The sequence below is a fragment of the Leptonotus elevatus genome, chromosome 5 (genome assembly GCF_054856555.1).
Source record: "Leptonotus elevatus isolate MCC_2025b chromosome 5, RoL_Lele_1.0, whole genome shotgun sequence".
NCBI classification, from domain to species: domain Eukaryota; kingdom Metazoa; phylum Chordata; class Actinopteri; order Syngnathiformes; family Syngnathidae; genus Leptonotus; species Leptonotus elevatus.
In genome coordinates, this window is record NC_141243.1 from 17645162 (window position 1) to 17661827 (window position 16666).

At 40.2% G+C, this 16666-nt stretch overlaps 2 protein-coding genes across 10 annotated transcripts in view; both read left to right on the forward strand.

Moving 5' to 3' along the window:
• The first annotated feature begins 342 nt into the window (after window positions 1-342).
• On the forward strand, window positions 343-7121 carry unm_hu7912 (un-named hu7912). Its single transcript, XM_086077017.1, has 2 exons — window positions 343-551; window positions 2733-7121. The coding sequence occupies exon 2, from the start codon at window positions 2782-2784 to the stop codon at window positions 5977-5979; it is 3198 nt and encodes a 1065-aa protein (XP_085933143.1). The 5' UTR covers window positions 343-551; window positions 2733-2781; the 3' UTR covers window positions 5980-7121.
• An 822-nt stretch (window positions 7122-7943) lies between these two features.
• gapvd1 (GTPase activating protein and VPS9 domains 1) overlaps window positions 7944-16666 on the forward strand; it is a 30063-nt gene continuing 21340 nt past the window's right edge. For 7 of the 9 annotated variants that reach the window (XM_086076510.1, XM_086076514.1, XM_086076516.1 and 4 more), the window contains exons 1-7: window positions 7944-8090; window positions 13629-13855; window positions 13986-14253; window positions 14340-14912; window positions 15039-15122; window positions 15213-15347; window positions 16190-16382. In XM_086076510.1, coding sequence (XP_085932636.1) covers window positions 13671-13855; window positions 13986-14253; window positions 14340-14912; window positions 15039-15122; window positions 15213-15347; window positions 16190-16382 — 1438 coding nt within the window. In that variant the 5' untranslated portion in view covers window positions 7944-8090; window positions 13629-13670. Of the gene's footprint in view, window positions 8091-9844; window positions 9916-13628; window positions 13856-13985; window positions 14254-14339; window positions 14913-15038; window positions 15123-15212; window positions 15348-16189; window positions 16383-16666 lie in introns of all 9 variants that reach the window. The other 2 variants (XM_086076511.1, XM_086076512.1) reach the window with 2 other exon arrangements.

Below are 16666 nucleotides of genomic sequence, written 5' to 3' on the forward strand. Positions count from 1 at the left end.
AGGGTATCTGATCAGAGGTGATGGGAAGATGAATGGTGCAAGAAGAAAAACTTGGGGGCCGCAAAACACTTGAGAGTGAGACGTCGTTACGTCCCACTACTACAAACTTGAACTCCAAAATTAAGTAAAAACATGTTTTAGTAGGTAAGTAGGCCTACTAGATAAAGAACCAAGGTTGTGTAGCTCAGTTAATTGTGATAAGAGACATACATTTTGTATTTGTTCAGTGCATGAACGATGAAGGATGAAGCTGCATCACTTGGAGGCCAACCCCATTCACACGCACACACAGTACGAACGTAACCACGCCTCTCGACGCAGACTCAGTTCCGTCCCCCTCATCTTCCTCCATCACGTACAAACACACCCACGCACGCTCTGTTCCACATCAGACACGACTGGAGGGAGCGTCTTGAGGTGAAGCTGAGATGTAAAGCATCCGAGACAGGAGATCGACGCATGGATCGAGGCTGCAGGTGCGGCAGGCTGCATCACACACCGCTTCTTCCTTCTCCGCCGGTTCTCATCTGCTCAACTACACGGGAAAACCGGTAAGCCACGACCTTCACGCGCAAAGTCTTATTTTTGCGAACTTAGCCAAAAGTCAAGCCCCCTTTTACTTTTTCGCGGCTCGAACCCAATCACCGTCATTTGTTTTCTTTCCTGCGCAAAAGATGTCATTCGGACCACATCGGACGCATCGGGCCCATGGTGCTGCAGCACCAAAATGAAGACTACATTCAAAACAGACGACTTAACAACAAGCCAGTGTGCAAGCCTTCAGGAATGGCTAACCTCATTACAAATACAGCAATACGGGTTGCGAAGGTTTGTTTTTTTTAAATCCGGAAAAAATTCCGATAATTACCACAGAGTTCACGTAAAAGCAAAACGCATGACAAAATCAGGGCCTACCCCATTTAAAAGCACGATTGTTTTTCGAATTAGCTGATTCAGTGTCCATTTTGTCAGAGATTTTGGCCCTTGTGCGGTGAATGGTGCTGTGTGCTGTCGCTATGGAGACAGGATGTGGCATGCGATTTTAAAACTTGAGGGGTGAGGAAAAAGAACAAAACGAAAAGAAAGGGGGTTGCACACTTCTTTTGAGGAGCTGCATTTGACCGTGAATAAAAAATAACTCTGCACTTTGTAAATTTAAGCCCTTTAAATACTTTGGAGAGAAAAAAAGAAAAAAAATCCAAACATTGAAATCGATTTTATTAGGCCTTGTAGAAGTTTGCCGAGGTTAATGCACTTTTTCTCCTGCTAATTAGGCTATTTTAGATACACATAATTAATGCTATGATGACATAATTAATGCCTATGATTGTGTGTCAGGACTGCAGAGTCATCACAGTGCAGTCAGTGTAGTTGTATTGTACCAGTGGCATTCAGTCTACACACTCCCATTTTCATATAGATTAGTACAGGACAAGTAACTTTAACTACCATAACTGTACAATGTAATTATTGTGAAAAAAACATCAGATATGACCCCCCCCCCCCACATCTGGCATGTAAAATTAGAGAGGTCTTTTAATAACATAAATGCACACTGTATGAGCATTTTCTCAGAATGTATGCTGAAAAGCAGTTCCACGAAAATAAATGTGCAACATTTGAGTGCTAGTAGACGTGATAGGTGTGTTGGTGAGACATGGCAGGAGATAGCTGGGCAGTTCTCTGTCATCACAATGAACAGATGGCAGCTCAGGGTTAGCTCGTGGGTGAGGGCCAACAAGAGGCCCTATATATGGATTACACACGGAGAAAAAAAAACTCAGTTTGTTTTAAAATACCTGAGAAATAAACTTAATGACATATTCACAGTCCTTCAATTTGAGATTAATTGTCTTGGTTTAAACAACATTATTTTGTAATTAAACTTGTATAAAAAAATTGTAATGGTAGTGGGGAGGGTGTGCTCTATTAAAACCAAATGTAATTTCTGGTGAGGACAGGCTATTTTGGGTATTGTTTCAGTGCACATATATTGATGAACGTTTTTCACAATTGCGAAATTATTTGTGAACATTATACATAGGCCAATATAAAAAAAAACATTAAAATTTGGATCCGGTCAAAGTGTGCATACATCAATTAACTTCCAACAGTTCATTTCATTATGGTTTCGGATTTGTTCAGCCGCCGAAATAATAATGGCACCATCAGTTTGTTCGTCATCTTACATGAAGCAATAAGTAGACTGCTAAATAGCAAACATAGCGTTCCACAGTTTTCTTTTAAAAAACAATTCAGCCTTGGCTTAGGTCTGTTCTGTAGTCATAGTGCCATACTAGTAATGGGGGCCATTTTTACAGTCATGTGCATTTATTATGAGTTTGTAGATAGATGGACGGACAGATAGATAGATAGACAGATAGATAGATAGATAGATAGATAGATAGATAGATAGATAGATAGATAGATAGATAGATAGATAGATAGATAGATAGATAGATAGATAGATAGACAGACAGATAGATAGATAGATAGATAGATAGATAGATAGATAGATAGATAGATAGATAGATGGATAGATAGATAGATAGATAGATAGATAGATAGATAGATAGATAGATAGATAGATAGATAGATAGATAGATAGATAGATAGATAGATAGATAGATAGATAGATAGATAGATAGAACAGTAGCACCATTGCAGTTTCTAGTTATTCACAATCTCTGGGACATAAAGTGTTTGACTCAACCTATATTTTCCTTCCCTAGGTTGTGTTGAAACATCACACTGAATGGAGGCCATCGAAGTTCAATTAAGATGACCCGGACTCATCCCCCTGATATCTTGACATCGACGCTATATCAGGACATTCCTTTATATCCAAGCACCAAACACGCCATTTCTGCTCACTCTTCTTTACAATGTGACTTGAAGATGATTGATAAAGCAGAAATCATCAACAAAAGACATTGCCGCAGCTTTGATTTTCTTGAATCACTGGACGACCCACAGTCTGTGTCTTCCCCAATGGAGTGTCCTTTTAAGCGTCAAGAACAGCAGACCTTACACAAAGATCTGACGTGGAATGGACTAGATCAACCAGGATATCTTCGCTTCTCGTCTCCCGATTTATTTAACTCCAGGCAAATCCAACAACACACAAGTCAAGACAAAACCAGCCACCTCACATGGTCAGATTCTGTAAATAGAAAAAGATCTCAAAGTGCCCCCAGAATTAAATCTACTCTCACTCCTGTGCCCATCTCCGTGTCTCCTCTTGAGGCCAACCAGGCCAAGAATGTCCCAGACACTTTGAGGTCCTCTGAAACACAAAGAGAAGCACATTCCTCCAATAGGGCTTTTTTGAACGAGGTCCACCCTATTAAACTACAACCGCATTCACCCCTCTATGTCTCTGATTGTTTTGATGAGGGTAAATCCGAAAAAGCGGCCACAACGCCTCATGTCAGGTGCCGTGTGGACATTAAACCAGATGCTGCTGTACTCCAACACACATCGAGGCAGGTCCCCAATTTACGGCCTGAACGACTCGCTTGGCAAAGATACTCACAGGCTAGCAGCAGTCGAGGTTTGTATGTACCACGACAGATGTCCTCACCTACACCAACTCCAAGTGAATGCTACAATGGAGACTTTAGACAAGGATATCACTACGCTACAAGCATGTCGCCTGTCTCTTACCAGCATGTAGACATGTACCGAATGCCATCACAGACAGCAATGTATCTAAACCAGGAACAAAGAGCTTACTCGAACCCAAACATCCCAACAAAATTTTTCTATACAGAGGATCCAGTTCGTTATCCAATTCATCCCTATTCTCGGGCATACTTTCAGGACGATAGGTCCAGTTTAGCCAGCCGCGGAAGTACTATGACCAGTCAGTATGATCCAAGGAATCGATGGGTACACACGCTTCCTCTCAGGTCATATTATACAGATAATTGTTCAACCCAAGAGCCATCCCACTCAGTATATAGTACACCCTACCCTGCCAGTGAGGCAGGCTCCTGCTTTTCTCAAACCCCCTCAAGCTCTTACTTTGGGGATGATCCCCGGTTCAATCCATACCACCAAAGTTGCTCAAATTTATATTATAACAAGCCATGTAACTCTCACGAGGAGCGGTACTTTCCATCAAGGCAATACCACACAGAAGGTCGAAGACGCCCCCGCATGTCGCAGGCTTTTTCAGATGACTGGTATCGCTCAAGTATATCTGGTTACTCCAACCAGTCTTCTCAGCTCACCCCACCAGGAGTCAGGACGGACACTGGTATACCCCCTTGGTATTCTACTTACGGCACAGAGGCAAGTGGACTAAGAACAGAGGCCAAAAACCACTCCAAGTCTTGGGACAATATTCTTTATCCTCGCCATGACAGAGAGCAATCAGTGCTTCGTGGAAGAAGCTACGAGAACCTATTTTGCCAAGCGAGGCATGGGGCATCTCCCAATGTCTCATCTCAACCTGTTATTCTTAACCTTTCAAGTTCGCCAAAGCGCTATGCTGCCCTTTCTCTCTCTGAGACATCGTTAGAGCGCAGACCAAGCAATCCGTGGAAGAACAGCAAGAGTGGCCACTGGTTTGTGACTCCTGAGATCACCATAACTGACAATGACATATGTGCAGGCAACCGTGAACGGCGTGGTGTGCACGCCGTCAGCTGGAATACTCTGGACAGTGAAAAGAAATCTGCTCCAAGAGTGATTGATGTTAAGAAGTCATTCGACACAGCAGAAATGACCAAAGAAAGGAAGCGTAACAATGTCTCCCTTCAGCAGAGTCTGGAGCAACTAGATGAGTTGTTAGCTGACTTAGTGGTTGATTACAAGCCACCAACCAGCAGGAAGCCTAGTGGGGACTTTTTGGATCAGCTTAAACAACTGATTACTGAAGATGATGAAAAAGTCAGGGGATCTTCTGAGATTGAAAATCTTGAATGTCTGATCACACAGCTTCCATCTTCTAAATCCAGTCCTGACACAATCAAAGATCCTGATAGTGGCTGTGATGCTTTACAAAGAAGTGCGGAAGAATGTTCTCCAGACCACAGCGTGGAGGACGAAGAAACCATGGTGTGTGCTAACAAAACGTGCAAACGTTCGGAAAACATGTTCAACGCATGCTTGTACTTCAAATCATGTCACAGCTGTTACACCTTTTACTGCTCCCGAAACTGTCGCAGGGATGACTGGGAGTCCCACAAAGAAACGTGCCTGTACGGCCGTGTGAGCAGTGTGTGTCGGCACACTATCAAGTTCTGCAGAGAAAATTCTGAGATTCATAAAGCCTTCTCTCGTATTGCGAAAGCTGGTTACCTCTCCAGAGGCAGAGGTGTCCTTTTTCTGGGTTTTGCCAATCCAGAGACCGCTGATAACTTTCTGCAAATTGGGCTTGAGAGCCTTGTCATGTCGCCCACATACCTGTCTCTCAGAGAGCTGGATGGCTTTCAGGACAACTTGGGTGAATACTGCAAGGAACTACAGCAGGCAGGGAATGAGTACGACCCCAGTGAATGTTTCCTCTTGAATGTATCTTTAGCTGTTGGTGAACTCGTGCCTAACAGACCCTCACCAAGGGTCCAAACACCAACAGTTCGAAAATATGCAAAGGTTTCCTTGGCTTCTTCAAGCCCAGAAAAGAAGCTACTCAAGAAGGATAGTGAAATGGAAACTCTCATCCTTACTCCGCCTCCGGGAACGCCAGACATTGACCAGGAGGGGGAGGAGGGAAGGAAAGCCAGGGAGGTGTGCTTTGTCAACATTCAGCGTGAGCTCAGGATCAGAGGAGTATTCCTTCGACACGAGTACCCCAAAATCTATAATCAGCTATGTGAATTTGTGGAGAGCAACAAAAGGTTCACCCCAACAACCATTTACCCAATAGATAAGAGAACAGGGAAGCAGTTTATGTGCATGATCATGGCTGCATCAGAGCCGAGAACATTAGACTGGGTGGACACCCCCCATCTCTTGGATGATATTATTTAGGGCAGCATTGGATGGGAATCATAATGATGTCAGTTACACCAAATGTAAATATTGTAAATACATTTAATTTGGAAAATTGAAGACTGACACGCAATCATTTGCACAAGGCCAATTTCCCCTCTAAAGACATTTAGCACACTGACATTGACTTATGATATACACGAATGCACACAAACACTCACATATGCTTACTCTTGCTTTGATTTTCTTGCTCTCAGAGAACTTTATAGACTGCATGCAAACTGGGCACAACACAATCCATGTGTTTGAACGTGTATGAATTATTCAGTTTCTGCTCTACAATGTACAAAGCACATACATTTATAGTATTCTATATGCACATCTTCTTGCCTCCACACAATAGACACAGATAAGTCCCACAAAATTGTTCCCCCTCCAAACAAATGTATCTTCAATTTCTATAATACCCTGTAATAGTAATATTACAAATGGTGACTAGTATTGAGAGTATATTCATTTAGTAAACTGTATTTGTGTGGCTATTTTTATATCAGTCTTTTAGTTATTGTTTGATAGAAAATGAAGTACAATCAAGACAGCAACTATGTGTTTTAGATGAAACGTGCTTGGGTAAACTGCTTAGTTTGGAAGTGGCCTTCATTTGAAAATATTTATTTTAAACAAAGCAAAGTATCATTTTTAAAAGTTTCTTCTGGCTTAACAGGTTGTTTAAAGCATGTTAATTTTTTTTATTCAGGTATGTTATAAATATTGATTATAATTCAATTTAAAACAATATTACATTTATTATTAAGTTACCTTAATGACTGAAAGACCACTTGAATAATACAAACTAACTAACTGTTTTAGGACAATATGCAATACAAAAGCAAAAATAAACAATATAGTAAAAACAATTATTGCTATTGATATGGAATTGTTCTTTTAAACCATGTTTTGTGAAGACTTATTTTCTTTAAAAGGTAAATGATAAGAATGTTCCTAAAAAACTGCGACGCTGAACATACATAGATATAATATGCCTGCTTCTGTTGTTATTGCTGACTAAAATAAGATTGCTCTTTTACTGGATTATATCTTTGTGCAAGATTTAAAATTTATATTTTGTGATGTTTATAATCTATATATAGATATATAATAAATGGAATTGAACAAATGAATTCATTTGCTTGCATTTATTTTACATACACACATTTTTAGTTCTTATTGATCTGTGTTGATCATTATTGTGTTTTTCTTTCTTATTTGTTGGATTACTCAAACATGAAATTCAAGGATTTCCCTCAAAGTGAAAAACACGGTATTATGGATTTTTGGGGGGTAAATTCTCATCTTTTTAATGGTGCATGAATTACTACAATTGTTCAAACGAAGTCATACCAGTATGCAGTGTGATGCTCCTTCACATTAATTTAAGTCTACCATAGATCTAAAAAACAACAACAATCAAAACCCCATCATTTTGAGTCATTTCAAATGACTTGCCCGATCAGCTATGGACCAAAAGTCTTGGTACTACTGTCATGTATTTCTGATGTAAAATGTTTGCGTTATTTTCCTTATTAGACTACCATCTAGCGGGAGCAATGCCTGTATTACAGCATGGTCGTCAGTGTGCCGCAAAAAGGGGTCTGTGTCGTAAATAGGAAAGTAAATGTAGCGTAAAATGAGGCCAAATGTATTCTGCTGATTATTTACAATTATCCAAACTGATGAGTCAATTTCAGTTAATTGCAATAAACAAAATTACTTAAATAATAGCAACGATGCACTTAATGCACAAAACAATTCTGTAAAAGTTCGTTTTCAGGACCCATTAAACCGCGTTATTGAACTATTCAAGCGTGACATAATTATTTGTACAAGGAATTAAAGTAATTGTGTAAACGTGAAAATATAGGTTGTTTTCCTTTTTGAGTTCTATGAACTCTGCCTTTAACAAAGATTGCGCATGCGCGTTGTGGGCTTCTCCTCGTGATGACAGCAAATGACAGTACAGTTCGCTCCTGCAGTACCCAGTGAGTAAGAGACGGCCAACCGCAGACAAACAATTTCTCGTGCTTGATTAATCTCACGATCCGCTGTGTTTGGCGGCACTGTGATACAACAACACATACCATTTAAGTTCGGTGAGTTGCCCGATGTACGTTGCATCTTTCGTTGCGCTCATATTTGATCACTGTTTAGCTTGCAACCTAAGCTAAGCTAACTTAGCCAACTAAGGTTAGCTCATCGTTAGCTTTCCGCACTTGACTAGCTGAGGTTAGCAGCCTAACTTGGTGAACGTTGGCAGGCTAATGTTTGTTGTCTGAGCGTCCTTCTACCAAATCAGTGCGAACGCATGACCACCTTGACTGGCAAGACTATAATATTTGTCTTCTGTCGATGTCCCCCAAAGCTTGTGTGTGAGTGACCCAATGTAAATGTCTTGCTTTACATAGTGTGATGTTCAAGTACTATTCGAATTATGCTCGCTGGGTCGGCTTTCAGGCTGCTGGACAAGTTATTTAAGGCAGTAAAGTCAAGTAATTCCACGCAAAACTGTTGTGTAGATAATTTGTTTTAAACGTACCCAAATCAACTGCTCTAGTGAAGCACTTTGACGCAGCTTGTAAGAGTAAATTGAATTGTTGTTGTTTTGAGTAGTACTTACTGTCTCGTTAAATGCATATTACGTTTGTGGTTAATTATTTACCACTTACCAGCTATACCTTATTTAAACTGAACATGCTCAATTTTTACTGACAGGTGAAGAGGCAATTACATTTAGCAATACATTTATTTTGTAGTAGTGTATAACTCCAGTACTTTGCACTTTAAAACACTTTTCTTAGTATTTACATACAGTATTGAAACTTTGAACACACAGAAGTCATTATGTAAGGCTTGTAAAATGTTATTGAAAATTGTGCCCTGTCAGTCAGTACTGTTCTTTTTTTTGTTTGTTCTTTATGTTCCTGGTACAATTAGATTGGTGTGTACGACTGTACATAATGCAGTTCAAGTAAGGATAGAAATGTGCACAACTGCACATTATTCTTCAATTTACTTGGAAAAGTGAGTTTCAGGTAATCAAGTAGTTTTACATGACTAAACTCATACATTCAGAGTTCAGACTCATACATTTAGGGCTCAGATCTTTTGGTTGCTTTTGCCTCCTCACAAAATTAGTGTTCTTGTCAAATACCAGTGTACTTTAACTGTCTCAGTGTATGAAGCCATTCTGGCTTGTTTCAGGTAGAGTACCTCTCCGAGTCCAATCTAATCAGACTGTGGTACAGTTTAGTTCGATTTGATAGGTGCTGTTTGGAGCAGAACCAGCCAGGGTCAGACTTGCAGGGTCTATAGGTACAATTTGAAAATAGTGCATCTATTCTAAACTAGACAAATTAAATTGTGTTCATCCATCCATCCATCCATCTATCCATCCATCCATCAGGTCTAGGGTTGCTGGGATGCTGTCTCACCTGACTTAGTGCTAAAGATTGAATACACAATAATGGGCTGTTAATTAGTTAATCACTGGCTGATTAAGAGTATAGTACTATAACTGTTCGGGTATTGAGCCAATGAAAATCGCATTTGTGAACCCTGACTATGCAATCAATAGTTATCAACAGAATTACAAATGTTTATGGACTTAACTTCCAATTCCGTTCCTGTGTCACATCTTGACATTTCTGCAGCTTTTTGTATCTATGCCATTATCCGTAACTAACAGCGTAGTGTCAGACGTTCTCATGCAGCTCAGTCATGTTGGTACCCGTTACATAATTTGACAATGTAATTATATGTACCATTTGGTTAAAATGGGGAATAAATGGTACTGTTGTCGTCCTTTCGTTACCGAACAAGACACATTTATACCGTCCATTTTTTTCAGGCATGAACGCATGGTGCACTACACATCACTCAGCGACCTACAAACCAAGCATCATCCCAGCTGAAAGTCAAGTAAAAACAAAACAATCTTTACAATATGTTCTATGTGCCCCCACTAACCTAAACACGGTATTGGGGCCGTCACAAACAAATCTGTTTAGAATTGATTACCCTATTGATTATCTCATCAATTACTCTGGTATGAAGCGCAAGCTATGCTAAGTTAACTAAAGAAGCTTTAACTTGAAAAGAGACAAATTTAACCGTTCACAATGATTTAGTGAAAGGTTATGCTTTGGCGACCCCAAACCACATGGATTAGCATCATTATGTCGCCACAAATGTCTGTGCGGAAGCACAAAATGGGCTTAACACTAGTTCCAGGGATGGCAAGTATGGTTTTAGAATTATGAATTATAGTTTAACTTTTGAGGCATAATTTTTGTGCTAACCAATTTTTGTGATCGACATACCTCGTTAGTGTGTTTGTGGAATTTGAATTAGGCAGAATTTTTTTTTTTTTATCCACGTCGGGGCGGCCATTTTGCCACGTGCTGTCGAATGAAAATGACATCACAGTGTCTAAGGGCTCAGGTAACAGCCGTTATGGCTCACCTGTTTTCTGGGTTTTGTCATGTGACGCTGGAGACCTGAGCCCTTTTTCACTATGTTGTCATTTTCAGCTAACAGCAAATGGCAAAATGGCAGCCCCCTGACATGGATTAAAAGAAAAAAAAAAACAGGTGGATTTTTCTGCTTGATTGCAATATTAATCAAAATGAAGTGTTGAACTGGTGGGGGAACATAGAACATTACTAAAAATACAATTTTGGGGTTAGCTTCCCCTTTAGTTGAACGTCATAAATTAGTGGTACAGAAATATTTGGTTCAGCTCTGAAAGTGGTTTGATTCAGTTTCCAGTCATAGTCATGGGAAATGCCAAGGATGCTACTTAGTACTTAAAGTATGTAGTTTGCTTATGGACAGTGTGAGGAATTATCTGAAAGGGAAGTGGGAAGAGGATTTTGGATTATTGCCTTGGCTGCTTTGTGTCTGTATGTGTTTGAGAACTATTGTTACTTAGATGGTGCAGTTATGTTTGCACTTTTTTTTTTTATTAGAACATTTACCATATAATATTGGTGGTGGTTCTAACCGTTCTATTTAGTTAATCTACTTTGCTTCACAACCCAAATTATTGTCATGAAACGTTTAGGTCTTGGGTTGCCTAAACGTGTAGTTTCTCTTCTGCTTTGTAGTTCCTCTGTGCTGGCCCACCAGGTAGTTCAATGCAGCATTGGAGCTTGTGCAGGAGGCCTTTTGATAAATGCCTGTTCACCTCCCAGAAAGTTACTTAAGACCATTTTTTTTTTCAGTTCTATCCAAATATGTGAGGAATGTGCTGCTTCATGAGTTCTGACATGGAAGTTCATCATGAACATTCTACTTGACTGGCAGTACACGAAAACATTTAGTAAGAATTGTATGTATGTGAAGCAGGATATACATGCCAATTTTTAACGTGTGTGTGTGTGCGTGTGTGTGTGGCAACAACGTAAGCCGCAGGTCCGCTTCCTACAGTGGCTCTGCCGAAGTCTGTGTTGACCTCACATTTGAGGATTTGCAACCGTAGATATTGAGCGTTTGACATTTTCGATATTTGGCCCAGACCGAATTCTGAGCAGATCCAGGAGGGAGGAAAAAAAAACCTTTCACCACAGCTCACACCACAGGATACTATTTCAGAGACATCAGTGAATCAAAGGAATTTAAATTGGCAAAATGCATACATTTGGTCCGGTTGTCAAGCTGTGTGTCACCCCACTTAAACAAATAGGATTAAGCCCCCCAAAAAAAAAAACCCTTTCCATCTTCTTAGGGGTGAGGCGTTGGAAGGTCATTACATTTTTGTGCAGATTCTGACAAAGGGATTTTTCCACCCCACAGTGGTTGCTTAATCTTACAAAATAAGATATTTTTGACATTGTCTTTATTTTCTTTGTGTATAAGACACATTTCTATAACATTTTATAATGTGTTAGTGATGCTAATTCAAAATATAATTTTCTGGCCTTGGCAACTGGCTACACTGCTTGTTGGTACTTCAATTCTTGCTTGTTTGTGAATAATGGCATGCCAAAAAAAGAGAGAGAAAAAAAACAGTTCTTAAAGAGGGTTTCAAGCATTTCGTTCCTAAACAACATCCATTCTAATCCTAACCAAATTTAAAGTGTGTTGTTCAGGACCCAAGGGAGTATAGAGTCAATTTTTGTTGATACATGTTGTTTTATAAGGAATTTGCGAACATGAGTCTGTGCTGTGAGATCAGCATCCCTCGTTCTCCTTCCAAAGGAAGTCCAAGTATGGCTCATCATTATGTGTTTAAATCTGCATAACCAATTTAATTTGTCAGGCACATCAGTTCTAATGCCGTGGTTGTCTAATAGCTAGCGAGCATTGTTTCTGCCTTGCAGCCGTTCCATTTATGAGGTAGTTTCCAGCAGTCTTGTCTCATTCCAATCCCCAGAGCCCAAACTGTGTTTACTATGTTACTAACCATCCACAAAGAGAGACTATTGTGCAGAGGATTCCCCGAGTAATCATTCAATTTTCGTGCTTTTCTGCTCAGTTTTTTTGTCTTGGCTTTCTATAGCTTGAAAAGGGAGAATGATTAGCATATTGGACTGTGTTGGGATTTCAGATGCTTGTGAAAAATTACTTTTGTGATGCAAACATTGTCGATCCCCTTTAAAAGACATAACCAAAAAAATCTGATTTTATACTGAATTAAGTGGAAACGGGGGTCTGTGACAGTCAGGATTGGTGGTAGTGGTTAGCACATTTGCCTCACAGACAGTTGCCAGGTTCTGGGTTCAAGTCTCATCTCAGGCCTTCCTGTGCGGAATTTTCATTTTCATGGGTTTTCTCTGGGGAATGCCAACCAGTCCAGAGTGTACCCTCCCTCTCACTCACAGTAGAATGAGGACAAGTGGATGAAAATGGCAACAATAGAAGAGAAAATAGAGTAGAATAAGATGTTTAAACATGATATGTTAGCTTTGCATCTAAAATTTGGTGTGCTTGGTCCTCGGCTTACAAATGGCATCCCGTTTCTTGGTGAAAAAGTGGTCTGTGGCTGAGTGACATCAATTGTGGTGGGTGGGTGTGTAACATCGATGCAAGTAAAAGCTTTTTTTTTGTTTGTTTGTTTTTTGCATGCCACTAACTTTGCCTCTTGTATTTCTTACATTTTATTGATCTGAGAGCAATTAAATCAGTGTACTTATTTGTTATGTCAAACTACTGCGACCTTTAGGGTTTGATTGCCTGAATAATAAGTGACTGATTCAAGTCAATATACAGGGTGGGCCATAAGTTTCCATACATACATAGGGTTTTCTACAGTATGATAACGGTTCAATACATAGGGTGTCTGAAACATAAAGGTACATTATACATGGCCCACCATGTAAGCAACCACATATGTAATAGGATATAAGCCTCTGTATAGTAGAATAATAAATAATGAGTGTCTACATCTGCTTTTTCCTGGGGAAACTCCGACTTAAGCATAACTCACATTTCCATTACTAACAGTGTCCATTACTAACGGTATCATTTCTTAATTTAACACGTCCCATTGTGCGTGGATGAATAAATGGACATTAAAAAGAGTGTTTCATTCAGAAGTTACACTTTTTTCCATCTGTTTTAACTAATAATTAGGAGGTTTGCTAGAATTTTTCTTGGAATTGTTGGATTCATACAGTTTCTTCTCTTTTCAGTGCATTAGCTCTTTGCCTCAAAGTCTGTGAGAGCTGTTGAAGATGGTGAAGCCAGATATTCATACTCTGGCCCACCACCTGAAGCAGGAGCGTCTTTATGTGGCATCAGACAAGCAGCTGATACAGAGACTCAACAGCGATGTCCTGAAGACAGCCGAGCGACTATACCGGGCCGCATGGATTGCTAAGCAACAGCGGATCAACCTCGATCGGCTCATTCTCACCAGGTCAGATGACACGTTAGAATCATCTCTTGTTTGTAGAAGCATGAAAAACTATCGATTGATGTTCAGCTTGAAGCGAGGTGAAAAAAATGGACAGTAAAGTGAGTCTTGTATTTTATTTCGCTTTGTTAAGTGTGGAAGCCTCACCAGCTGAATGTTGCCAACATGCCAAAATGCTGGAAGACACGCAGTTTGTTGATGGCTACAAGACTCTTGGCTTCCATGAGACCATCTATGGTGAATTCCTGGCCCGGTTGAGGGAGAACCCCAGACTGGTGGCGTCGTGCCTAGTGGCAGGCGAAAGGCTGAACCAGGAGCACACTCAGGGGGTCATCCACACCGTCTTCACCTCACTTTATGGCAACTGCATCATGCAGGAAGATGAAAGCTACTTGTTACAGGTTTGGCCTAAATGCTGACTCGCTTGATAACCAGTTTTGACAAAGATAAAATACAATTGTTTGTTTTCCCTCTTGACTACTCCTAGGTGTTGCGGTATCTAGTAGAGTTTGAACTAAAGGAGAATGACAACCCACGGCGACTACTGCGACGGGGCACATGCGCCTTCAGCATCCTTTTTAAGCTCTTCTCTGAGGGCCTGTACTCAGCCAAACTCTTTCTTACTGCCACCCTCCACGAACCCATTATGCAGTTGTTGGTGGAAGATGAGGACCACCTGGAGACAGACCCAGGAAAAGTGACTGAGCGCCTGACTCCAGTCCAGCAGGAGCGCTTTGGAGAGAAGGGCTCTGAGGTCTACAAACAAAGAGTACAGGCAGCTGTTGAGACCAATGAAGCAAAGTTGGTTGCTCTGGTCAACAAGTTTATTGGTTATTTGAAGCAGAACACCTACTGCTTTCCCCATAGCCTGCGATGGATTGTGTCGCAGATGTACAAGACGTTGTCTTGTGTGGAAGGTCTAGAGGTAGGAGAAGTGCGTACCATGTGTACCGACCTTCTTTTGACCTGCTTCATCTGTCCAGCAATTGTTAACCCGGAACAGTATGGTATCATCTCAGATGCCCCTATTAATGAAGTGGCTCGTTTCAATTTAATGCAGGTAAGTGGCATGAGAAGTATTTATTTATTTTTATATATATTATTTTTTTTACAGTTTCACCATGTGTAGTTCTATGTACTGTATCCTGGATATTGCATAATAGAAATATATATATCTTTTTTAAAGGTTGGCCAGCTTTTGCAGCAGCTGGCAATGGCTGATGACGATGCAGACCCTAGACGGAAAAGCTGTTTGTCCAAATTTGATAAAGTAAGAATTCGATTTAGTTAGATTTTTATTCAAACAAAACGTTATTTCCTAAACTCATTCTTAAGTAATATTTCTGTACGTATTTTCCAGAGTTGTGTTGCTGCTTTTCTGGATGTAGTGATTGGTGGAAGAGCAGTTGAAACACCACCTATGTCCTCAATGAACCTTCTCGAAGGCCTAAGCAGGACTGCAGTCTATGTTACGCATCATCAGCTGATAGCGTTGGTAAAAAAAATTATGCTTCTATAAAATCTTAATATCGTTTAAATGTAAGGTGGCCCTTGGTTTGCGATAGTTCTGTTCCGACAATGGCGATGTAACCCAATTTTGTATCCAAGTCAGAAGACTTCATACTCTATACCTAAACTAGCCTAGCCTAGCGGGTTCACGTTACTAGAGTGTGGCACTGTAATTGAAAGCTGCGATTACAACATATCAGATTGTAAAACTTCTTCCAGTCTGAATATTTTTAAGGACAACATTTTAAGTTATGTAAATGCAACCACTAGACTCTCGAGCAGTGGAAACGACTTCTGTGGAGTATCGTATCACATTTCATGCAGCTGTCTGATGCGCGTCTGGCCAGTGTCATTTTATCTGCTGTACTGAATTGCGCCAATTTGGAAATTGCTATGATTTACTTACCTCTTAGATTGGATGAGGCTCAAGAGAAATATTTAACATTCATGACAATTCTCTGCGTTGGAATTTGTGGAAAAGCTCTCTTTTTTTCTCTCTCCCCCCTGAAAATAAGACCAAAAAATTAATAAAAATAAATCACACATTCCTTGTGGCTCTGTTGCCTACCAAAGTCATACTTAAATATAAAATAATCACATAACTAATTTGAGAAGACTGTGTGTTTCATGAAATGTTTTATCACTATGGGAGTATCTCTATACAATAATGGTAGTTCTCCAAATTGCCCTTATCATTAGCATGTGTTCATCTCTCAATCTCTACCTATTGTTAAAGTCTTTGGCAGCTGTTGAGAATCTCAAAATATTGTTGTTGCTTGTTCAAAATGTGAAAACCTCAACACAGAATGTGATTCTCTTCATGCATAGGTGGATTTTGTGCGTAGGGTAATGACTGGAGACCAACTTAGGGAGGAGGAGCACGTGGCCCTGGAAACGCTGTTGGCCAATGTGCCCCAATCACAAACTGGGAAGAGCAACAGTCTGGAGCTTACCCCTTCCAACACCCCCCAGCTCTCCCCTGCTAGCACTCCTGCTAATAAGAAGAACAGACTCCCCATAGGTACCGACCTCCTCGTCCTGATTCTCCGTCTTTTCTAATGAATTTATTAGTATGCTCAGCTGAATATGATGCAACCACTTGTAAATTCTTGATGTGCAGGTGTGTGGGCCATTTTGCACTCACATGTTTAAATGCGAACTAGAGGAACAATTAGCATATTGTTTGTAATGAGGAGCAAAATAAACAAGCTGGGCAGTGATGGCTAGTTAGAGGCTTGTGTTTTTATAGGAAGTTAATGAGCTCCTTCCCAGCTTGTTATAAAGATAATTAGCTTGGTCTGGATT

Bases quoted from the DNA above. Each gene is read 5' to 3' on its own strand.
- unm_hu7912 (XM_086077017.1), top strand. From the start codon at position 2,782: ATGACCCGGACTCATCCCCCTGATATCTTGACATCGACGCTATATCAG.